Consider the following 25,215-nt stretch of genomic DNA (forward strand, 5'->3'; position numbering starts at 1 on the left):
TATCCTTCCCTATTATGTCCTACTTTAAAGCTAGAAAAAATCAGATGTCTTTTATTGGGTCATAAGCTGTATTTCAACATATTTTTCCTGTAAGTAATGTTAGAAAAGTCTGAGTAATTTATAAAGTATAACTTGTCTTATAATTTGCCCTAAAAGTACAAATGTAAGCAAAATACAAATTTTCTGTGCCAAAATCCTCTTTCCTTAACATTTTCTTGGAAATATGTTAGTTTAAGTATGAAATTATTAAGCTTTTTTATTTTTTTTGCCATTTGGGATAATTTTCTATAGAACACTTTATCCAATCGAATTAAGAACTATCATTTAGTCCCTCTGCTAAGTGATGAAACAAAGGTCAAAATCATTTTTTGGTCTGTTTGTATCCTGCCCTTACATTGTTTGTATGATGTGATGAATACTGTGACTACTTGTACATAAAAACAAACAAACAGCCCACTAAGGCCCTCACTTTGGAGGATTTTTTTTTTTTTTTTTTTTTACCTCCAAAAGCAACAACTGTATCCATTAGCAAGGTCAGTGATTTGGAGAAACCTGGAAAATAGCAGCTACCAAAAACACACTAAAATAATATCTCCAGCAGGTGATAGATTAGTTGGAACAAATTAGAACCATTGCATTTCGGCAATCCTGGTTTCTTTCAAGCTGTTTTAAAATGTCGTCATTTTAATACACAATATCTGCCCTGCGGAACAGTCCACAGCAGGTTAATTTGAATCATATGATGTGTCACTGCCCTCAGCTGACATGAGCTCCATTCCATGTGTGAAGCCATAATAAATCCATTCCCAACCGAGGCAAATTCCCTGTGAGAAGGTGAACTAATCCAGGCCTCACACTGGCATGCTAGCCCTCCATAATTGAAAGCAGGGCCACCTGTTCCCAGCACAGTTAGCCTATAGAGAGAAAATTAGCATTAGATCAGATACTTAATATATTGAAAATTCATTCATACTTCTTGCAAGTTCAGCTGTGGGCTGCTTAGCATGACATCATATATAAACCTAGGAATGTGCCCACTTGATCCCAGTTTAACAGTTTTGTTAACCATGGTGTTTGTTAACTTTGAAATGAGAATTTTTTGATTTAATGAGAACTGACACGTGAGAAGGGGAACTGGCAAGGGTGCAGACTTTTCTAATTAACTCAGGGTCATTTGCAAAGAAGGTTTTAGCTCTCTGGCAGTTTTTTTCATTGTTCTTCACCAACACGTTTTTGAACCACTGACACTTTAGCCATGAAATGACATTTATTTGATTAAGATGACAAACAGAAATATTCCAGATAGATGTAACAACGTGTACATATTCATTTTTTAGCACATATTATTTTTTATGGAATTCAGAGACTCATTTGGATGTGGATATATGAAGAGCATTTTTTAGCAAAGTACCGAAATGACTTGTGTATTCAAGCATCTAGGTTTAATTGAAAGTCTGTTGGCTTTAAACTCCGAAGTGCTTAAGTCAGTTTTGAATAATAGTACCCAGGTTTTTAAATCATTTATACAATTTTGAAAATTTTCCCTGCCCCTTCTCATCCTTTGGCAGCATTTGTGTACTTTTAAGATCTGCTTCTGTGTTTTGCTGTCCTCTTGCCTCTGCCTCCTCCCTTTGAATTTTTTTCATTTTGCAAATTTGTGGAAAGGCCAGGAAATGAACCTAGAACCTGTGACTATCAATGCTGTGCTTTAGCCATAAGGCACTCTGTTATTTCTGAGTACATAACACTGACCTTCTTTGGGTATATGTTCTTATCACAACATAGTGTTGTGAGATACGCGATCCAGCTCTGAACAAACTCTCTCAGGAGTGTTAGTGCAGCATTTCTCTTAATCTAATTAGCCCTGCTGAGAACAACAGTGCCTTTGCTTTTCAATTTTCCCATCTGTAAAATAAGGATACCAATACTTTTCTTAACTGCTTTTCCTCCCAGACCCATTGTAGCTGGCCATAGAACCATTTTTCAAAGGATGTATTGGGGGTGATATCTTTTGAGCCAACTGCATGGTTAGAATAAAGTCAGACAAGCTTTCAAATGTAGGGCATTCTTTATCAGGTCAAAAAGTAGCTGGCAGTTAGGAACATACATCTACAGGTTTCTTTGTTCCTTTATGCCTACAAGGTTCGTTTGGTTTTTTATTTTTACCATTTTACATCTTAAATTATGTTATGTTGAGTCTTGTAAAATGGTAGATTCAGGGATTACTTGATCATTAGAAGCCAAAAGTGTTAAACTTCACTAAAGTCATGGCTTTGTAAAGTATATGATGTACCAGAGGTGGGGGAGGGGCAATGCTTTAATTAGAGTGGCTCTGAGAGCTGCTCTAATTAAAGTGCCACAGTGTCTCATGTATCAGTATCCTTGCACTTAAAAATGGTGGCAGGGGCACTTAAACTAAAGCTCATTTGGAAAGCTTTAATTAAAGCGGCTCTTGGAGTCCTGCAGGCCCCCCCGCTACCATTTTTAAAGTGTGGGGACCCTGATATAGGAGACTCAGGAGGCTGTTGGAGCATGATAATTGCCATGCTCCGATGTGCTGGAATTCCAACATGTTGGAACAGTGTCCACGCTTCTGCTTAGGGCTAGGGACAGACATTCAAAAAGCCTGAGCCTGAATTGATTCAATCTCTGTAGGTTAGTCTAACCTGGCTAGGCTAAATCGACTTTTAACTGGACAGACATCCCAGAAATGCAGGCACATGCCTGCAGTGGCTCAGGCTAAAAGCTGGGTGGCAGTAGAGCCCTTCTTTCCCTTCTGCAGGGCTGAGCTGAGGTGGGTGTGTCCAGGCCCCAGCAGGATTCAGGAGGAGTGCCCCCTCTCCTTGATAGCAGAACATTTATCAACTCTGTTATCGCGTTTATCGCCCCATTAGAAAACAAACAGCCTTTCTCATTAGTTCAAACTCCTCTTAACCAAAGAAGGAACAGAGGGACACTACCAGCTGAGCTGTTGATTAGCTCCAAAAAGCCCTATGTGCCACAGCACAGACCATAGCCAGCATGTGGTCTGCTAGCTAATGCTGCATGTCTGTGTACAGCAGAGGGGATAGGGGATCCCTGCTTAGCAGGGAATGGTGCGGGGAGTGGGAGAGCAGGAGAAAGCCAGGCAGACCCTGCTGTGCCTGTAAGTCTCTGCCGGAGCTCCAGCCAGGGAGCAGAGGGGAGGGGCCAGCCCTGCTGGTCTGGAGCAGAGAGGAGAGGCTCATCCAGGGTTGCAAAGCAACTGGGATGCTGGAGGACTCTGATTTAACTTAAACCAGGAAGGGGTCTGGGACAGACATTGCATAAAATGGTTTGAGTCAAATCAGTTAAGTCTGATACTACATTCAACATGGTTTATCTCAAACTGATATTCAGTGCCCATATACGAGTTTGAAAATGCCTAAAACTGGTTTGAGCTAAACCTGGTTGAATGTAGTATCAGACTTAACTGATTTGACTCAAACCATTTTATGCAATGTCTGTCCCAAACCCCTTCCTGGTTTAAGTTAAATCAGAGTCCTCCAGCATCCCAGTTGCTTTGCAACCCTGGATGAGCCTCTCCTCTCTGCTCCAGACCAGCAGGGCTGGCCCCTCCCCTCTGCTCCCTGGCTGGAGCTCCAGCAGAGACTGCATACACAGCAGCATCTGCCTATCTTCCTCCTACTCCCCACTCCTTGCAGAAGCAGGGATTTCTCCCTCCACTCTGCCTTACACAGACACCTATCAGCATTAGCTAGCATAATTCTTCTGTCTCCCACATGCTGGCTATGGTCAGTGCTGTGGGAGACAGAAGAAAGACAGACAGGATAGTGCCAGCTTAGGGCTTTTTGGAGCTAATCAGTGGGTTGCTGGTAATGTCCCTCCATTCCTTCCTTGGAAACATTTATTTAAGAAGAGCTTGAAATAATGAGAGACTTTTGGGGTGGTAAATGCTGATAACAGAGCTGATAAATGCTCTGTTATCAACAAAGAGTGGGAACCCTTCCCTAATCAGAGCATCCTGCCCGGACCTGTCCACACCCCTTCAGCTCAGTACTGAGGAAGAGAAGAGAGGGCTGCTCAAGTGCTCCCTGGCTTCTAGCAGGGAGGATCCACAAAAGCAAAAAAAAAAAAAAAAAAAAAAAAAAAAAAATCAGCAAGCCTGACTCTCCCCCCTCCCCGCCGGACCCTGCCTGCCTGCATCAGCTGTGCGGGGACCCGGTCCTTCTCTCCATGGCTGCAGTGCCCACCAGGGCCGCCTGGAGTGGGGGACGCCACTGCTATGGAGGGAAGCACCAGCCCCTCCTCCTCCCTCCCATAGCCCAGGGACCTCTCCAACTGCTGGCAGCTCACCCTCCCCTCCCCACTGCCAGAGAGGCAGGTAAGACATGGATGTACACAATACAGGGGTTTACTTCGCCCTAAATTGAAGTGGTGTTTTTAAAAACCCACCACTTCAATTTAGGGCGAAGTAAACCCTCATTTCATCTACACACACCCTTAGAGCACACTAATCCAATAAGTTATGTGTCCACCTTATAGTACTTGCATCTAGATTGTATTGTTACCCTACTAATGAGAATACCTTGTAAAATGGTGTCAAAAGCCTGACTAAAGTCAAGGTATAGTACACTGTTCTCTCATCTACAAAGCCCATCATCTTATCATAAAATAAAATCAGATTGCTCAAGCACGACTTGTTTGTGATGAATCAATGTTGGCTGTTCATGATCTTGTTGCTATTCTCTAGGTGCTTAGAAGTAGAATTCTTGATGATGTGATTCATAATTTTTCTGGCTATTGAGGTCCAACTGACTGGGCTGTGATTTCCTGAACCCTTCTTCTGCCCTTCTTTTTAAAATGGACACTATATTCGCCCTTTTCCAGTCATCTGGGACCTCACCCAACCTCCACAAATTCTCAAAGAGAATATTCAGTGGCTCTGCAATTACTTCAGTTAATACCTTGTTGACTGTTCTAAGATGCATCGTATCCACAGTCCTGCAAACCTGAAAACATCCAGTTTCTCTAAGTAATCTCTAAACTGTTCTTCCCTACTCTAGGCTGATTATGTCTTCCCCTTAGTATGCCACCAGCTGTTCTTATCATCTAAGAGGTGACCTTGTTCATGAAGACTGAAATAAAATAATTAAATAATTCAGCCTTCAACACATCCATTACTAGATTGCCCTCCCCATGCCCTAATGAACCTACACCTTTCTTGTTCTTTCTCTTAGTTCTAACATACTTGTAGGATGCTTACAGAAAACTTTTTGTTGCCTCTTATGTCCCTTGCTAGCTGCATCTCAATTCATGACATTGTGTTCCTAATTTTCTTTCTGTATGTCCATGCTATACCCTTATCCTTAGTAACATGGCCAAATTTCCACTTTTTGTAAAAATCCTTTTTGAGTTTTAATTCATTCAAGAATGTATTGATTAGGTAGGCTGCTGTGTTGCTACACGTTCTGTCCTTTTTTTGTACCAGGATTGTATGCACTTGCACCCTCCATATAAGTCTCTCTAAGGTACAACCAGCTCTCCTAGACTCCATCTCCTCTCAGATGTGCCCCACAATGAATCCTGGCAAAAAGGAATATAGACGCTCTCTTCACCAAAAGCTTCCCTATGCATCCATTAACCATCCTAGTTTTTCCATTCTGAAAATCTGATCAATTTGCAGTAAAATGGAGAACAAAACCTGTGTTGAAAATGTGTTTCTCTTGTCTGAAATGTCTTTGCTTCAGATAGGCATAAAAATGGGGGGTTTTTTGGTTTCAGGAAATGACTCTCATTTAATATCTGTGGTAGCCCCAAGGCCTTCTCAGAAATGTCACGAGAGAACCTATAAGACTAGAACCTGCTTCTGCCCAAGTCTTTGAAAACTTTCCTAAAAAGTCTTTGAAGTATTTTACTAAAAAAGCTTGTTCTTCACCATGAATGAGACTTCCAAGTCTCCCATGGTGCCAAAACCCAACACACAATCTAAGTATTTGACTCCGGTGGACAGAGTGGAGGAGAATGCTTCTTGTGTTGTTTCCAGCACAATACATGTTTAAAAAAATACTGCTGCCACCAGCGTATCTAAGCAAACTTTCGTGATTAGGTTCTTTAGATCACAGGCACCCCTAGTAAAATGGGGCTTCCTAGAATCCAAGTTGATCATCTGAACCAAGGCTTATATAAGATCTATCTGGGCAAAGAAGTGAAGGTCCAAATGCATAAACCTGTTCATTTAGGTTTGTCCAATCTCCATCTCATCATTTACTTTTCTCCTCTCCAATCATATTTTTTCCATAGTTCTTCCTGGAAATTTTTCCATACCTTCTCCTCTTTTCTTTTTTATCCAGTCTTTTCATCCCTTTTTGAAACAAGTTTCCCTTCATATCTAAACTTATTAATGGGTATCCCCCTGTATTATGGGTGAGTGGCCAAAATCTTTGTTCTGCCTAGATAAGCCAGTGTTGTCATCTGTCACTGAGTTTACCATTAGCACACAGCTGTATTAGTCTGAAGTCAAGCAGAAGATAGGGCAGGGTGGAACTATCTGGTCCCGAGAAGTATAAGCTTTTATAAGCAAGAACCTACTTTATCATTAACTGTGACATCTGAGAATTGTGCAATTAGGTCTAGGTCTCTTTACTAGTTCCAAACAGATATTAGTTTGGGCAAAAGGTTTGGGCATCTTCCATTCCTCTGGGAGGGTAGGAAAAACCTGTTTTCAATTATAAGACATGAAAAGACCAAGAAAGTAAATTCTCAGCAAAACACGTATTTTCTTCTCTGTTTCTTTTCTCTATTAAAAGATTCTATACCTATGAGGTTATTCTGTTTTGTTATGAAGTTTCTCTTCTGATTAACCAATTAAGCATAGAATGCTTAGCATAATGCAGGTAATGTATAAATTGTGAAAAAAAATCTATTAATATTTTCAAATAAGGCACCTCCTAATATCAAACCCATTGCCTTCATCGGGAGCTTAGACACTTAGGTTCAGCTGCAAGATGTTTCCACGTCTGTTATGTGGTGTCTAGATATCTACGTTCTATTCCGTCATATGTAGGAGCCGCAACCCTGCTATTATCTACATTCCTTTTATACCTTTATTTGGGTTTGAAAAGGTCCTGTGCATTTTCAGAAATAAATAGAACAGCTGCCTCCATGTCTCCATCTAAATTCTGTTGCAATCCAATTCTACCTGGGAAGTAAAAATTCCTTATAGTGCCAAATTGTTTTGATGGCAAAACAGCAACGGTTGTGTAAAGAATGTGGCTGGGTGAGAGAAGATGGAAGAGGACCTCCAATGTTTTGCCCAGGAGCTAAGTGGTTAGGGCATTTACCCAGGGACTGGGACCTGACTTCTAGGTTCCACTTAGCCTTTGAATCTACGCAACGCAGGGCCGTGGGGAGCAGTGGGGATCGCTCCCAGCCTGGCAGCAGCCGGTGAATCTGGGGTTTTTTTGTTTTTTGCTTTTAAAGAGCCAGGAACTGGGGCCAGGCAGGGCAGCCATGGGGGGAGGGGGAGCTGGGAGAGTGGGCAGGGGTCGGGAGGGCTCATGGCAGAGCCCCCCACACAGTGGGAAGCATCAGGGATCACTCCCCCTCACCCCCCACCCTCCCGCTTGGCAGCAGCCAGTGAACCCAGGGCTTTTTTGGGCTTTTTTTTTTAAGTGCAGGGAGCTGGGGCCAGGTAGGGCAGCCACTGACAGGACTGGGAGAGCAGGTGGGGGATGGGGCCTGCCCGATTCGGAGATTCAGCTGATTTGGCAGTGACTGAATCTCTGAATCAGATTTGGACCAGTGATTCAAATCACCAAATCGAATCACTGTTCCCCAAATTGGCCAAATCTGAATCTCAAGTGAATATTAGCCACTTCACACAGGCCTAGTATGTGTATTATATTCAGTGGTCATTAGATAAAATGCTTAAGTAAAATTAGGACTAAGGGCCAGAATAATGTAAGTGGGGTGTACTGACATAAGTCTCCTAGATCCTGGCCACAAGGCTACTAGGAAAAAGGTGGGTAGCCCTTCCTACTCTTCACCCTGTGCTTTACTTTTCACTGACGTCAGTGCTGCTGTCAGTCAGAAATACTGATCCAAGAAGATATTTAAGTGAGGTGGTTCCCAACGCAAAGGACACATAGGACTCTGCCTAGTGAGAGAATGGGAGAGCTGTATGCTTCATCACAGCTGAGTGGGATTGCCTTCTGGAGGTGATGTGTTTTTCCTATGTGAGCAATTGTTAAATATTAGATACCTAGTAGGCAGAATAGACTTTGAACCTTTGTATTTCTCTTTCTAAGTGTAAAGAAACATGTGAGTGTAAAGAGACATGTGAAGTATCTCTGATATAACTGTGCCATATCTATAGGCTTTGTAATGGTGACAACTACAAGTCAAATACATAACTATTCTGAGTTAAAGTGTGTTGTGTTCAACTCAGTTGTTGGATGAACATGCTACAACATGCATACATATGGTCAGAAGAGTAAGAGGTAATACAGATATTTTTAGTTTTAAGTTCTATTTATATTTCATATATACCAAAAGCAGATTAAAAGATAGATTTGAAAGGGACCTCATGGGTCATTTAGTCCAACCTCTTGCAGGATACACTGTTGGACTAGATTCTGTGACTCATGCCCAATCCCATGATGGCTTCACTAAACTGTGCTTGCCCTAGAGAATGGTCAGAGCAGTCCTGTAATGATGATTAATAATAATCAAAATCATTAGTTCCCTGATGGGGGTAGTGAAAATTCTAACTACCAAAGTGGGAGGGAACCTCCCTTGGTGTGATTGTTTTTAGTTTTAATTTGGGATTTCAGCCTTTCTACAGACGTCTCCTGTCAACATCAGGTTCAGAAGTTCCCCAAGATCAGATCCAGACTTATTTTTCAGGCTTGTTAGAGTATGTCTGTAGTGAATAACTTTCTGAGGGTGGTCAAGCATTGGAACATAGTGCCAAAGAACTTGTGGAATCTCCATCCCTGTAAATTTTTAAGAGCAGGCTGGCCAGACACTTGACTAGGATGGTTTAGTCAGGGATGAACCTGCCTTGAGCCAGGGCTTATTCTCTATTGGAAATACTTTTGAGAAAACTGATCCAAAAATATGCGTGAAATAATTATCAGCAGAAGAATTCTGACTTGGTCAAGTACAGCTACTCCACGTTTAATGTCGTTACGTTCTTGAAAAATGCGACTTTAAGTGAAATGATGTTAACCAAATCCAGTTACGTCACAGTAGTTACCTACTAGCAGGCGGCGGCCAAGCAATGTTATAACTGAACATTACGCAACTTTAAACCAGTATGTTCTCTAATAGATCAGCGACGCCATAAAGAAACAACGTTAACCGGGATGACATTAAGTGAGGAGTACCCGTAGTAGTATATTATCAAATTGTTACATGAGCATATAGAACCTTTCATTCCACTCACTAGGATTATTTTATCAATACTCACCCATGGATCTACTCATTTTGAATTACGTGGCTCTCCCTAACTCAGAATACAAAGACGCCATTACAGTGTACCTGTGTAGAAAGAGGGGAGATATTCACAATACTGTAAGTCTGTACCTAAAGATAGTTTTGTCATACTTTAGTAATAAAATGACAGAGGAAGAAATTGTTTCAGACAGAAATTTCAGAAAGCTGATTATAGGTTTTCTTTTATAGATGTTATGATTTTGTTAAAAGAGGCCATATTGAATCCATTGGTTTTTTTGTAATAGATTTCAAAATACATAATAAATGTAAGTAATATGATGACTAATGGGTCAAGTGAAGTTGGAACATTTTAAATGAGAAAATAGCTGGAAACAGTTTTCAGGAAACTATTCCAGTTGATTTTTGGTCCCCCACAAGGTGTGCATTAACATAAACTCCATAGAATCACCTCTGGGACCTAAACTCCCTCTCTGATTTCATTACTGCAATGCGATTCTTTTCCTTACACTGTTAAGTCATCTCCTGGTGTGGTGGGAGCATATAATAAGTGTAATTTATTTATATTTGTCTAATCTCCTTTTAACTCAATAGTCATTTAATCATTCTGTTTCCTAGTAGCTGTTCAGAAAGTTGTGAAGGGTAATTAGAAACTAATAATTGACAGCCGTGGATTTACTTGGTAATCTAAAGATATATGTGGTAAAGGAACAGAGAGAAAAGCGCAGCAGACAGACAAGCAGATTAATTCAGTTGCATTTCCTACTGGACAAAAAAGTGTTTTTTCTGTATCTTCTAGTGCAGTTTTACCTAAGTATGTCTAATTTGCATATATTTTCCTTGATCACAATCTGTTGGCATAATAAGGATCCCTCAATCGTTTATTAGCAGTGAGACTCCTCAAACCACCAAGGGTGTTTCTATTCTGTTTTGAATCTATGAAATTCTGTACTGCATCTGAAGCAGATGAACAGGGATGAAGCAGAGATCTTGTGGTTCGTGGATCCAGAGGTGACTTTTTAGACACCTTTGCACCATCCTAGTTCTGGTGAATTTAGACAGTTTTGAAGAGCTATCTTGATTACTGTGGTCTGTGTATCCCTGCCTGAGGTAGCATGCTGCCTGCAGTCTCTGCTGCGTGACCCATTGTAGTCTTGCCCATGACATGTGGCTTGCCTCCATTCCTAGGTTGGTGAAGTCATCCTCAGAAGGTGGTCTTCACCTGTTTTACTCGGTTCTTGTACTTTGGGAATTCCCTCCTCGAGGGATCCAGAGCTTTTAGTGGCCCTTTACCCATTGTGAAGTTTTAAGGAACTGCTTGAAAACTTCACCTATCTTTACCTGTCACTGTAGTTTGCCCCCTTTATGATGTCACTGATTTCTGCTGAGAGCTATAATGTATCTGTCACTTTAACTGTGTTTTTCTTTTAGCAGATGTTAATATTGCTTTTGCAGTACTAAGGACAAAATGTAAAACAGAGTAAAGGCTAAATACATGGGTTGCTCACTTTATTTATTTATTTATTTATTTTACTTACAATGCCAAAGAATCCTGTTGCATAATCTTTTCCTAGTTGTAAAAATAATCTCTGTCATTATGAGGTTGTTAAAATATTTGCAATGAAAGCTCCAATGTTAAATTTTCTACAGTTATTCTCCTGGCTGCCACCAGTTTCTTTAAGGTCTGATTCACTGAATAATAATAACCAACTATAAAACTTTGTCAGATTAGCAAGCATGACAACACGTTTGCTGTGTGACACATGAGGTGAAAAACAGTTAAGCTATCCACATAGCCTGTTTTGTGTTGCTCCTGTGTTCTAGCACTACATTTTTAGAACTACATTTCTAACACTATTTTTTTTTGGATTAATTCAGTACTTATGAAAGTAAGGGCACTTTTACACGTGCTCCAGGGGTGGAAGAGGGTGATGCTTTAATTAGAGTGGTTCTGAGAGCTGCTCTAATTAAAGCACTGCCATGTCTCCTGTATCAGTGTTCTCTTGCTTAAAAATGGCAGGCGAGGCACTTGAACTAAAGCTCATTCCATGAGCTTTAGTTCAAGCACCCCCACCACCTTTTTAAGTGTGGGGACATTTATACCAGTTTTGAAATGCCTGAAACCATTTTGAGATAAACCTGGCTGAATGTAGTATCGAACTTAATTGATTTGGCTCAAACCGGTTTATGCAATGTCTGTCCCAGACCCTTTCCTGGTTTAATTAAACCAGACTCCCCCAGCATCCCAGCATACTCTCCCTGGGCTGGGGCTCTGTTCCAGCCCAGCCAGGCTGGTCCCACCCCTCTGCTCCCCAGCCAGAGCAGGGACAGGCAGGGGCAGGGGGGTTGGCCAGAGAGGGGTTTAATTCCCCTCTGTCTATCCCACCAGCAGGGAACCGAGCCAAGTCTGCCAGGCACTCCCCGCTCATTGCTGCAGCAGTGGGGCACCATGGCCCCTGAGGCAGAGGGGGCGAGGAAGGAGGATTAGTTTCCCCTCTACCCCCACTGGCAGCTGGGTCTGCCCACCATCGCTGTCTCACTCACTTCCCGCGGCAGAATAGGCCCCCATCCCTGCCCCCCCTCCAAGGGGCCCTATCTAGTCATGCCCCCACCCCACTCCCATAGTGGGAGTGGGCAAGGCCCTTGTTGGGGTCAGCAGCCCCTGTCGTAATGTTGGGGAGCATGAGCCCCATCCCAGAGAAGGTGATATGCTGCAGGACAACAGAACTGTGGGGGGCTGCACACAGCAGTACCAGTGTCCGGAGCAGGCCAAAGTCCTGCAAGCCCCCCCAGCACCACCATGCTCCAGAGCAGCTCTGCCAGTCCCGTAGCACAGTCCCCACTAGGAAGAGGTTGGCGCTTGGGGAAACAGGCATGGGAGCTGTTGCCCCAGTCACAGTCACTCCCACTTGCTGCTCTAGCATCCAGGTGGCGGCAGGGGCAGGGCTAGATGCTGCCTGCAGGGCTTTGGGGGGGGTGGGGAGGGCAGGAACTGAATTACTTGCCACTCTGGTGCACCGCAGCCAGATCTGCCCAGCCCAGCCACAGCCACCGCTCAGTCTGCACTTGAGGCACCGTCTAGTAGAATAAGGCCCTCCTGCTGGGAGGGGGCTGGCCCCAAGCCCCAAGCACATACTGCCGCCATTGCTCAGACCAAGCGGTGCCGGCAGCTGTTGCTGCAGCCAGGCCAGGTAGACCTGGCTGCAGTGCCCTGGGGGCAGAACAGGGAGTAACCCCACTCCCTGCCCGCCCCCCGAGGCCCTGCAGGCAGCATCTGGTCCTGCCCCTACCCTACCACTGGAGCAGCAAGGAGGGAGCAACTACGGCTGGAGCAGTAGCCCTGTGCCCGTTCCCCAAGTATGAGCCTCTTCCTGGCAGGGGCTCTGCTGTTGGGCCGGCAGACCTGCTGCAGAGCGTGGCAGCAGTGGGGGAGTATGTAGAGCTCTGGCCCGCTCTGCACACTGGTGCTGCCGCATGCAGCCTGCCACAGCTCTACTGCCCTGAAGCACAGTGTCCCCGCCAGGAAGGGGATCGCACTTCCTGACATTATGACAGGGGCTGTTTCCCCTAATAAGGGCCCTGCCCCCTCCTGCTGTAGCAGTGGCGTGGGGGCATGGCCAGACAGAGCCCCTTCAGAGAGCGGGGCAGGGACAGGGGTTATTTCTCCTAATTCCAGCATCCAGCAGAAGGGACAGCAGGGGACTTATTCTGCCACTAGGAGCAAGTGTGGCAACAACAGCAGTCAGACCCAGCTGCCAATAGGTGTAGAGGGGAGACTAAACCTCCACCCTGCCCCTATCTGCCTTAGAAGCCATGGTGCCTCACTGCTGCAGCAGCAAGGGGGGAGCGTCTGGCAGACCCAGCTCGGGTCCCTGCTGCTGGGATAGAGAGGGGGGAATTAAACCCCTCCCTGGTCAGTTCAGCCTGGACTGGCCATGCCACTCCCAACACAGCTTCCCTGCAGCCAAGGGCATGCTTTAACACCCCTTGGCTCCTGGCCTGAGCAACTGCAGGCATGTACTCACAGTTCCTCAGTCCAGAGAGAAGGTTGTACTGTTGATGTTGAACCTGTTACCAACTGGTTCAACCTAGGCAGGTTAGACTAAACAGCGAAGATTGAATCAATTCAGGTTCTGGCTTTTTGAATATCAGCCCCTAGCCTAAGTGATTAAGTACAGACATACTGACACAGGTGCTGTGCAGGTTTCCCTACCCAGTGCTGTCAGTGCACCTCAGTCCTAGTTGGCCTAATTAGCACTTTTGTCTTTATCTTAAACAACCCAACAGAGCATTGTTGGACAATTCCTCATCTGTTCCTTAGGGCTCTCTTATGCACTTCATGCTAGGTTTTTAGTGTGTCACTTGTGTTCAAGATAAGTATTATAGCACATTTATACTTTATGCCTATAAAATATGATACTAGCATTAAGAATTATATCAAATGTGATATTGAAAAAGAAAGTAAAAGAAGTAAAAAAAATTAAAAAATTAAAAAAAAAATATATATATATATATAAAAATGAGGGTACTCCTTGCCATTTACATTTAATGTTTACTTACAGAGTTGTACAAAGAACATATTTTAATTTCATCCTATAGAGCCATTATGTATATGCATAAAGCTGATCTAATAGGTTAAAAAATTCAGAACTGCCTTAATGGTTTATGAATCCAAATCCCAGTGGGAAGAGTTACTCAGGTGTTTTGGAAATTATTACACACACATTTTTACACTTTTTAAAAAAATGTGTTTATTTACTTAGAACGTCTCTTTCTGTCTTTTCTCTCATTGCTTGGGGGGCTCTTGACACATGAGGCTGTAACCTGATTTGTCATTCTCCCTCTGCGTAATGAAAGGGGTGGAATGATGAATTTTGTAAAGATTGAGTGTTAAGACCAGATTTTTAGATATATTTACATACCTAAAAAATAGGTAGGTACCTTATGGGTTTTTCAGAAGCACCTGGGCTTCTAAGATCCATTGATTTCAAGGGAAGTTAGACATCTCAGTGCTCTAGAAAATCCCACTAAGTGCCCACTAGCTTCTTTATGGCTAAGTGCAGACATCCAAAAAGCCCAAGGCAGAATCAGTCAGCTTATGTAGTATTCTGCAAGTGGCGTAGGTTATTTTGGGGTGAACAAAATACATATTTGCCCTTTGGGGGGGGCATGAAAGCTGCATGCATTGGCCATGGCCAGCAGGTTGGGCGGCACTCCGGCATGCCTACAAGTGGGCTTGCCAGGCTGCCGGAGACTGCCAAGCGCAGGCCTGGCCACCCAATTGGCTGCTGGGGGGGAGGGAGCACACCTCCCTCCCCCTCCTCTGTCATCATCAGCCACAAGCATGTGTCAGCTGCAAGCAGCTGGCCCGTCCTTTGCAGCTCAGTCATGCTCCCTAGGGTTGCACCCACTTGTGTAGGGCATAGGTGCTGGGTGGGATCCCACACACCCACCCAAGTACCCCCATGCCCCTCGCAAGCAAGTACAACCAAAGGAGCCCAACTGGGTACTGGGGCATGGCTCAGCAACCCTTCTTCCCCCCCCCCGTTATCATCAGCCACTGTGCTAACTTGGCTCTGTGAGGGCATTTATACACATACTCCAGGAGTGGGGGGGGGGGGGGGGGGGACGGCAGGCACTTAAATTAGAGCGGCTCTGCCACTCCAAATAAAGTGCCCAGAGCATCACGTGTATCATCATCCCCGCACTGAAAAATCGTGGTGGGGGTGATTTAACTAAAGCTCATCAATTGAGCTTTAGTTAAAGTGCCATTTTTCAACACGTGACACTGGAATCTGCTGGAGCGCAGTAATTACCATGCCCCAGCAGACTCAATTAATCGAGTCTGCTCTGACGCACTGTAATTACATCACATTGGAGCAGCTTAGCTGCATACTGTATAGGCACCCTGAGAGCCCAGGGGTAGGGCTGGCTGGGTGCTCAGCTGGAGCAGCCAAGCATGGGGTGAATGGTAGCATGCCTCACTGCGAGGGGGAGCTAGCAGGGGGAGCTAGCAAAGGCACCTGGGATCCTGGCGGGCAACAAACTAACATGCATTGTTAGTGGATCTGGTACAGAAGTTTGATTCTTTGATCTAACCTAAATTGATTAAGTTTGAGTACACATTGATCCAAGTCTATCTTAGACTGGGTTCTGCCATTTTTAAACCTGTCTGTGTGCACTAAACATCTGTACTGTTAAGGGTTTAAACCGGTTTCCTAGCACTTATACTAGTAAAAGTTTAATGTCTGTACCTAGCCTATTGGAGAAGCAAGAATTTTCGTGGGTGATATGTTATATTGAACCAACTTCATGATCAGGATAAAGGTAGACAAGCTTTATAATGCAAGGTTGTCTTTATCCCTGCTATGCAGTTGATCAAAAAAAAATTTTCACCCATGAAAATCTTGCCTCTTGCATAATTCCTGGGACATCACAGCTACATCACTCCATCTGTTTGTTTAGGAACCTAAATATGTTTAAAAATCTGCCCCTTACAGTCATAGCAAGCATGCCCTTCCTTCTTTTTTCTTTTGATGGGGGGCAGGGTGATATTTTTTTTATCTTCTGCCCATCTTTCTGATTTCTGTATGTGCCTCTCTAGTATTTCCCAGTCTCAGCTAGCATTTGCTATAGCTTTCAATTTAACATGGAAAGTTTAAGCACAAAAGGAAATATTTTCAGAAAGTTATTCTTTCAAATGGTGAGTTAGAGGTTCTTCAGCTTTAATTTTAAGCTAACTCCTGCCAGTGAAGTACTAATACTATTTTTCTTAGAAAATGTTATTTGTATCAAATTCTGAACGTTCTCCCTACAGACATCATGGAAGTCTGACCCGGCCAGTAGCAAGTTATACGATGGGGAGCTCCCTACTTGAGAGCACGGAGGTGGAAAGGGATCTTGGTGTCATTATTGACTCCAAGATGAACATGGCCGACAATGCGAGGTCATGGTTGGCAGGGCTAACCGGACCTTGTCGTGCATCCACAGGTGCATCTCGAGTAGAGCCAGGGAGGTGATCCTCCCCCTCTATGCGACGCTGGTCAGGCCGCAGCTGGAGTATTGTGTCCCGTTCTGTGCGCCCCATTTCAGGAGGGATGTGGACAACATGGAGAGGGTCCAGAGGAGGGCCACCCGCATGATCCGGGGACAACAGGGCAGACCCTACAGTGAGAGACTGCGGGACTTGAACCTATTCAGCCTCCACAAGAGAAGGCTGAGGGGGGACCTGGTGACCGTCTATAAACTCACTAGGGGGAACCAGAAGGGTTTGGGGGAGACGCTGTTTCCCCTAGCCCCTGCTGGCATAACAAGGAATAATGGGCACAAGTTGATGGAGAGGAGGTACAGATTGGACATCCGAAAAAACTACTTCACAGTCAGGGCGGCTAGGAGCTGGAACCAACTTCCAAGGGAGGTGGTGCTGGCCCCTACCCTGGGGATCTTTAAGAAGAGGCTGGATACTTACCTGGCTGGACTCATTTGAGTCCCGTTTTTGTTTTTAGGGTGAGTGGTTTTGTTTGTTTGTTTGTTTGTTTGTTTTTTTTTGGGTTGTTCTCCCGCCCTGGCGGGGGGGCGGGCTAGAAGATCTATTAGGTCCCTTCCGACCCTGAAACTATGAAACTATGAAACTAAGTATATATCTTGTCATTGTGGAATAACTTTGAGGATGCATGTCTAAGGCCCACATTCAAGGATGCCCTTCAACATTGCTTCAGATTCACTGCCATTTCTGTTAATGTTAAGCATTCCTGATCAGAGTGTAAGGCCCTCAACCTTCCCCTTGACTTGCAATAGAAAGTTCTATTGAGCCTAAAGAGCAGAGGAGTCAGGTTCATCTGGCTGCACCACAAATCTCACATGGTTTTGAGTAAAAAGCACAAGTAGTTACTTCAAAATTATTTGAGACTTGGCCCAGTTTTGATGGAGAGGTTCATCAACCTGTGTGAACTTTCCAACAAACCTTGTCTCCAGTGTGAATTTATTGTAAATATGGATTCAAGTGGTGCTGCTTTTACTGTTAGCATTTTGCACAGCTTAGATGCATAAATGAAAGTGATCAGATTTTGTTCTGCAGCTGCAAACATCAGCAAAGTGAAAAAGGTTTTCCCCTCCCAAGGAAGAAGCTTTTGCTTTAGTACTGAGTGAAAGCTGAATTTCAAAGCAAAAATTAAAACCAATTAAACCTAGACATCTCTGCAGAGTGCCATCACCTACTAGCTGTGAGAATCATTTAGTAACACAGAAATAATTTTTAACTAAATTCAACATGGCAGCTGTGCAGTAATCTTCTTGGTATTTTGCTAGAATGCAGCATCACAACTACCAGAAATTTCATTGCGACCAGTGCATTCCATAGTATTTGAGTGTCCTCATAATGATGGACTGTGAGATTTTCAGCCAACCAGAGGGCGCTGGGATGGCACAGGTGCTGAGGTACACAGTTGACAGCCCATAGGTCACAAGTTTGAGGCTATAGCACAATGTGGCCCTGGCAGACTCCAACAAATCTGCAAATTCTGCTAAATACCTTGTCACACAAGGACACAAAAAAGGAAGGAAAGGAAAGCCAACCAGAAAATATTAAGAGGATTTTACAGAAAGGAAAACTATATTTTAAAAGGTTATATGTGTGCTGTCTTCTGCCTCCAGTCCTTTAGCAAAGAAATCTAAGTTTGTTTTGTATTTCACATTTAAGCACAAAAATATATTAAGAATTATTACATGATCACTGAGAGAAAAACAAAAATGTATACATTATCTATTTATTTAAATGTGGTGAAAATGTCCATGGTCAGCTTGAGGGTTTTCAGAGTTTATATACATTATATTTGCTTGATTAAAACTCAAGAGAAGGAGGAGTATATTTCATTGTGATGGACAAGGATTTATATACTTACCCTCCCACATGCTAAGATTAGTTCTCTTTGTTTTCAGAAGTCTATGGTGCTGCCTGAAAAAATACAGGGAAATAAGTGTAGGTTTGTTAGGTTTCCTTCCTTCAAATCGTAAACAGTGATCACTATTCTTTAACAATTTTAGTGATTCGTCAAAGCCAGTTTATTTAGGGAAAAGCTGCTTTCTTGTGTTTTACTATTGATACAGTGGCATAAATGAATCCTAGAAGAAATATTGCTTTAAGTATTTGCTAGATTTAAAATTAAAAGGCATTTTTTGTATTAAAATAATCGCAGTATGACAACTTTTGTTAAATGTTTTTGCCTTTCTTAATTCTTTTCCACAGCGGACATCAATGTGGATGTATCAAAGCCATTGAAAGCAAACTTAAGTTTTGTCAAATTTGATCAAATAAATACTTTTCTAGAAAAAATCATGAATCCAAATGATAATGAGACCAGCAAAGAGGCTTCTGCATCAACCGACGCTATTCCAAGAAAAGATGAAACATCAGCATGCAGCTTTTCCTGTATAAAGGATCCTCTCCCTGTAGTACATGCTGATGAAGGACAAAAGTTTTCTGTCCAAGAAAAGTTGTGGTGGGCTGTTTCCTGCTTTCAGAAAATTTCCATTCATACTGTTCAACTGGTTGTTTCTCTGGAGACCGTTCCACACCCTAATCAACCTTGCCTGTCAGCATCTTTATCAAACCTCAGTGGAAGCCTGTGTATCAAAGCTGGGCATAAAACTCCAGGTAAGATATTTTTAAAATATATATTGCTACTTAATTCTGTAAGTGACATTATATTACTCATTTTGTCCAAGTACAGCTGTTTAAAAAGCCTGAGGCAGAAGCAATCTAAGTTACAGGCACCCTAGGTTAATTTGGAAATCAACAGAAGATACATTCACTCTTTGGTGGTGGGGCATGCAGGCTGCCTGCACTGACCAAGGCCACCAGGTTGGAGTCATTCCTGCACACTTCCCAGCGAGCTCCCCACTGCCAAGTGCAGCTGAGTCGCTGGGCCATCCCAATTGGCTGCTGAGTCGCTGGGCCACCCCAATTGGATGCCAAGTCCATGCAGCAGAAGCCTCCATCCCATCTTGTCCCCCACCCCCATCTGGCTCTAGCTCAGAGCTAGCAGGAGCTGGAGGAGCAGAGAGATTCAGTGCTGGCTTGTGGCTAGGAGAGTCTGATCTGGGTCTGTGCAAGAGAAGCCTCCATTCCCCTCCACCACCACCCTTGTGGCTCTCATCTGGCCAGAGGCAGGATGCAGGGCTGGGGAGAGATTCTGTGCTGGCGTGGGGCTGGCTAGCCACTTGGCTGGAGCAGTGCACCTCCCTTAGGGGAGAGGGGGTTAGTGGAGAGCTGCAAAGCAGCCTGGGATGCAAGTGGACAGTGACCTAACTTTAGCCAGTAGGGGATCTCGTGCAGAAGTTCGAGAGACCAGTCTAACCTAACTCAATAAAATCTGATACAACATCAATCCAGGTCTACCTTAGACTGCGTTCTGCCATTTTTAAACCAGTCTATGTATGCTGAATTTCTGTTCGGTTACAGGTGTAGACTGGTTTCCAGTCACTTATACCGGTTTATGTGTAATGTCTGTACCTGGCCTCTGAAATGGGTATAGTGAGGTACAGAGTTTTAAGTTGCTCTTGGTTACACAGCAGATCTGTAGCACAATCCAGTGTGCTTAATCCATGATTGTATATCTGATCTTAACAATGTGCATGGGGTGGGGAATAGGGTTCAGTAAACTAATTACACTCCTCTGATCCAGGCCTACATGGGGACATCCTTAATTTATAATGCTGACATAAGGCTCCCTGCACCAATAGAGATTTGAGTATAACCAGTTCTGCCCTTCTTTCTCCCCAGTTTGTACTGCCCTCAGCCAGCCCACACACACGCTTCCTCCAAGAATCAGTGTTTCCTCCCCTACATAGCAAGAACCCTCTACTAGCCGTTCCAGCCTTTTCATAGCTTACACAACACAAAGTGTCTTTAGGAGGACTGGAATTCTGGTTCTCAGTCTATTATAAGTTTTACAACTATAATTTTTACACAGTAATTCATCAGTATTAGAAAAGCTAAACTTGCTCTATTCTATTCTGTTTGGCACATTACACAATAAGTAGAATTGAGTACTAGATTCTTGTCCATTCTTTCTGGCTTTGCCTTGGGCTCACTGTGTGACCTGGAACTAAATAATTAATCTGACTCTGTTTCCTTCTTAGTAAACTGGCAAAAATAGTTTTGGTACTTCCTGTACCTGTCAGGGATTTATATGGTTTAACAGTATTTGAAAAGTACTTTGAGAACCATGGATGTATTGCTATATGAATGCAAAACACTATCATTATTTATTAGTAGAGTTTATTATCAATTACCATAATCTTTGGATAAAGACTTCCTACAGGGACAAGACATTCTGATAACACACTCTGCATACATAAGAGAAAAACTTGAAAACTCTGCTATTTATAAGCCTTAATGACTTTAAAAATGTGTAGTTGTTCTTTGTGGGAGTTCTACTGTAGGTATATAAACATCTAAATTTGTATGCACTGCTTCTTCTCAGCAGGAGAAAAAGTCACAGGCCAAAAATGAAACTTTCAACTGTGACGGCATTTTCTGTACTGTAAAATGTGAGATAAAAAATGAGGAATTTCACACTTTAAGTAAAATTGGGAAAACACCAAACATAAGTTTTGGTTTAAGAAATAAAATAGATTTGAGAAATTGTTGAATTACATTATAAGCTGTTTAGTTAGTCTCTTACTAAAATGAATTAGATGATACATATAGATCAGTGGTTCTCAACCTTTTTAGACTTAAGACACCCCTTGTTAGATTCAAGGCACCCATGAAAACTGCCAGCTCTTACTTTTCACTCATATTTTGACTATGGAAAAATAATAGAGGCATTTTCCTGTTGCAAAGAGCTCAGAAAGACCACAGCAGGTCAAGAATCTATAGTGTTAAAAGCATTCTATTTGTAATCTTTGGGTTTACCTTGTAAATCATGTTTGCACACTTAATAGTGCTAACATTGTGTGGCAGTCCATGGCACCCTTGAAAGGATCTTAAGGCACCCTAGGATGTCAAAACACCCTGGTTGAGAATCACGGGTTTACAGATTCTGGAAGTGAGCCAGATCCATGCAGTTGACAGAGTAGCATAAGAGATAAAGAAAATAGTTTGAAGTTGCGAAGTATGAGTTCTGGGCCAAGCTAGGTGATTTATTTCTTTTTCATCAGAAAAGTTCTGCTCAGGCCAACAAGCTTCAGTGCCTTTTTATTGTTTTAAAAGTTAAAAATGAAAAATTTAAGGTTCATAGAACATGAAAGGCTATGAAAGTGCTGGAGGCTGAAATTCTTGATTTATCCGTAAATAAAGTGAGGTACAAAAAGGAACAGTGAATGCGTTCCCACGCTTTTCCAATCGTATCTCAATCCTAGCGTGGAAAGAGCTGCAATCCAGTAGAGTAAAGGGCATTTTTAATATCCTTTACATAGTTTTAGCTTTCTCTGTGTGTTCTGATCTTCTTTTTTTCCATCCCTTCCTGTCACTTTTACATTAAACCGTCCTATGGTACATTACAGTATCCACAGCAAGCTTCTAGATATCAAAGCCAAGGCCTCTCAGTCACTGCACTATATAGCAATTTGGCAAACAGCAGTGTATATCATTTACCCTAGAGCTTGCATCCTCCTTAAAGATGAACTTACCTTAACTTGCACATTAAGCCTCAGACGCATTCTGCTGCGTAGTTATGCTTCTTAATCCTCCTGGGCAGCACCAAAAGACAGATTTGTTTTTTAAATGCTGCAAATAATACACAAGTCTTCAATGTGTTTTTAGTCTTGCCAGCAGTATTAAATAATGTGATAGTGGTGCTGAAATCTAATAAAAAATCCAAGTTAGTTATTTAACATGAAAAACGTCCCTAACCAAACAGTACATAGAGATCAACAGATTCTTTCATGATCCTCCAATTACAGTCCATGTATCTTTCTATTTTTGTAATAGGAAAAATGAATGCACATACACACAAGTTTACAAATTTCAATATGGCAAAATGAAAAATTGTTTTAAGTTTCAGTAACTCAAAAACACAAAAAGCTGTATTTGATACTGACATTTAATAAATGTAAAGGTATTTTTTTAGTTAATTTGAAAGAAAAATGCTGGTAGCATTCCTAGTGGAAAATGTAACTGTAGGAAAGAAGCTTGAAATACTATGAAGGAACTTACCTGTTATTTTTTTCTTAAGGGTAATTAAAAGAAACAAAAATACTGCATTACTGGCAAGGTTTGCTTTATTAAATGTAAAAGTATCATGTAAGTTAACTGAATTAAGATGCAGTAGCTGTGTCACAAGCCAATTTTGGAGAGCAAGGAGTATTTAACATATGTCAGTTCTTCATTATTTTTCTTCTTTAAAAGTTTTATAGATATACCTTTTGAGCTGAACAGGGTTAATGTCAGTTTTTTATAGTATGAAACTAATACGCAAATACTTTACTGTGTCTTTGATTTTACAGTCATATAACTATTGTGACCATCTGTAGCAGCTGCATTTTACGAATTATTTGCTGAACCAAACTGAGCACAATGACAAAAGTAGTCATTTCAGATGTACTGTTAAAACAGAGCAAGAAAAGGAGCATTGCTTGCCTTTTGTACAGTATAGCCATCTGCTGTACAGATGTTTTTATATAGAATGACTTCAGATTCAATAATTGTAGAAAATTTTCATTAAAACCTCAACAATTTGCACTTGTTTACTTGAATCTGCATAACTCCCGAGTGAGACAACACAACACACTTGGGGTTTCTTTGGTTCTCACTAGCTTTCTCTTTGATCTTTTTTGATGTGCTGACTTTAATAAACATAGTTAAAAACGCTGTTCAAAAAACATCATGGAAAAAACTACAAAGGAACAATTACAGCAGTAGAAACGACTCTGATCCCTTACTTACGCAAGCTATTTTTAGTGAAATATGTTTTTTTACACATTTTATGTGACAGTATTTTATAAACAGTGTAAACGGCCTTTTTTCAAGATGAGTTTTAATATAGGAGTTGAAGTTGGTTTATAATGCTATGTGCTAAGAATTATTTAGAAATACACACATGGGAATGTGTTGTCGGCATTTTTCCTTCCTCATGGGTAGAAAACAAATCTTATGACCTTTTGTAATGACTTTAGGTTTTTACTTTAGATGAACAAAGCATTTTGCCATCTATAATTTTTGAAAAAGTACTATTATTCCCCCAAGACCTTTAGAGTTAGTACGGTTTAACCATGCAAGCTAAAAACCTTCTTTTTACTTTTACTTTTTTCCCACTCCTAAGGAAGAAAGTTCATGACTTTTGAAAAATACAGTGGCTAATCAGTTGAATTATTTTTTTCACGTTTTGACAGAAGAAAATGGAAGCAGTGATATCATACATTGCAAGTACAGCTACTTTAGACCTAATTAAGAAAACCTCCATTCTGCTTAGCTTGTTGCAATGTTACACAGCCCCAAAACCTAGTGTTTCAAGGGATTTTTTTTTTTTAATGCTGCAGGTTTTAATACAACTGTGACTTGTTTCATAGTTGGTAGGGTCAGAAGGGATCTGAGCAGGTCATCAAGTCTGACCCCCTGCCATGGGCAGGAAAGAGTACTGGGGTCAAACGACCTCAGCAAGGTGTTCATCTAGCCTCCTCTTAAAGACCCCTAGGGTAGGAGCCAGGACCACTTCACTTAGAAGTTGGTTCCAGATCCTACCCACCCTGACTGTGTGGTAACGCCTCCTGATATCTAGCCTGAATTTACCCTCTGCCAGCTTGTGACTGTTATTTCTTGTCACTCCTGGTAGTGCTCGGGAGACAGGGCTCTTCCCCAATACCCGCTAGTCTCCCCTGACTAGTTTGTAAACAGCCACTAGATCCCCCCTCAGCCTTCTCTTTTTGTAACAACATGATTCCTGTTTCTGTTAGAATATTTATATTATCCTGTGCATTCATGGCTAAGTCCTGAGTATTCTAGTTTTAGAAAGTGCTAGACTTTAGGAAAGCTGATTTCAATGAACTCAGGCGATTAGTCAAGGACGCACTGCAGAGTAGGAGTTTTGAAGTGATGGGAGCCCAAGAAGGGTGGCTGTGCCTTAAGGAAACGATCCTTCAGGCACAAAGCAAGACGATCCCCGTGCGAGGTAAAAGAGGGAAAGGGGCCAGGAGGCTTCCCTGGCTGACCAGAGAAATCCAGGGCAGCCTAAGGGACAAAAGGGGAGCACATAAAAAGTGGAAACAGGGAGAGATCACCAAAGATGGATGTTTTCCATGCTTCTGGGCTTTGTTGTTTGCTCCTACTCCCCCCACCCCCACCTTTTTTCTTTCTGTTATATGTATTAGGGCATTTTTAAGCCTCCACAGAGGCACTGGGTGTTGGCTACAGCTAAGGCTGGGGACTTTAACTAGGGTGTGCTGATTCTTCTGCTAGGAGGAAAGCCGGAGGTTCCTGGATAGACGGTCTTGCCTTTCCACTCAGGGTCAGACCAACTGCCACATTCGGGGTCAAGAAGGAATTTTACTTCATGGTGAGGGGCATGATATGTCTCTCACTGGGGTTGTAGAGAGGCAGCAGCAAGGCGCCAGACTACCATGCGTAGACCCTGAGATGGTGCAGAGTCATTTGGAAGAACTGGATGCCTTTAAGTCGGCAGGCCCGGATGAGCTCCATCCGAGGGTGCTGAAGGCACTGGCCGACATCATTGCAGAGCCACTGGCGGGAATATTTGAAAGCTCGTGGCGCCTGGGCCAAGTCCCCGAGGACTGGAAAAGGGCCAATGTGGTCCCCATTTTCAAGAAGGGAAGGAAGGAGGA

At 42.7% G+C, this 25,215-nt stretch overlaps 1 protein-coding gene across 1 annotated transcript in view; it reads left to right on the top strand.

Moving 5' to 3' along the window:
- The window catches only part of VPS13B (vacuolar protein sorting 13 homolog B), a gene marked incomplete at its 5' end in the record, with an annotated part of 177,376 nt that overhangs the window by 4,737 nt on the left and 147,424 nt on the right, over window positions 1-25,215 (top strand). Inside the window, 1 exon segment of the mRNA XM_006039496.3 lies at window positions 18,680-19,087. Coding sequence (XP_006039558.1) covers window positions 18,680-19,087 — 408 coding nt within the window.

Source organism: Alligator sinensis, unplaced genomic scaffold (genome assembly GCF_000455745.1).
Source record: "Alligator sinensis unplaced genomic scaffold, ASM45574v1 scaffold974_2, whole genome shotgun sequence".
NCBI lineage: Eukaryota > Metazoa > Chordata > Crocodylia > Alligatoridae > Alligator > Alligator sinensis.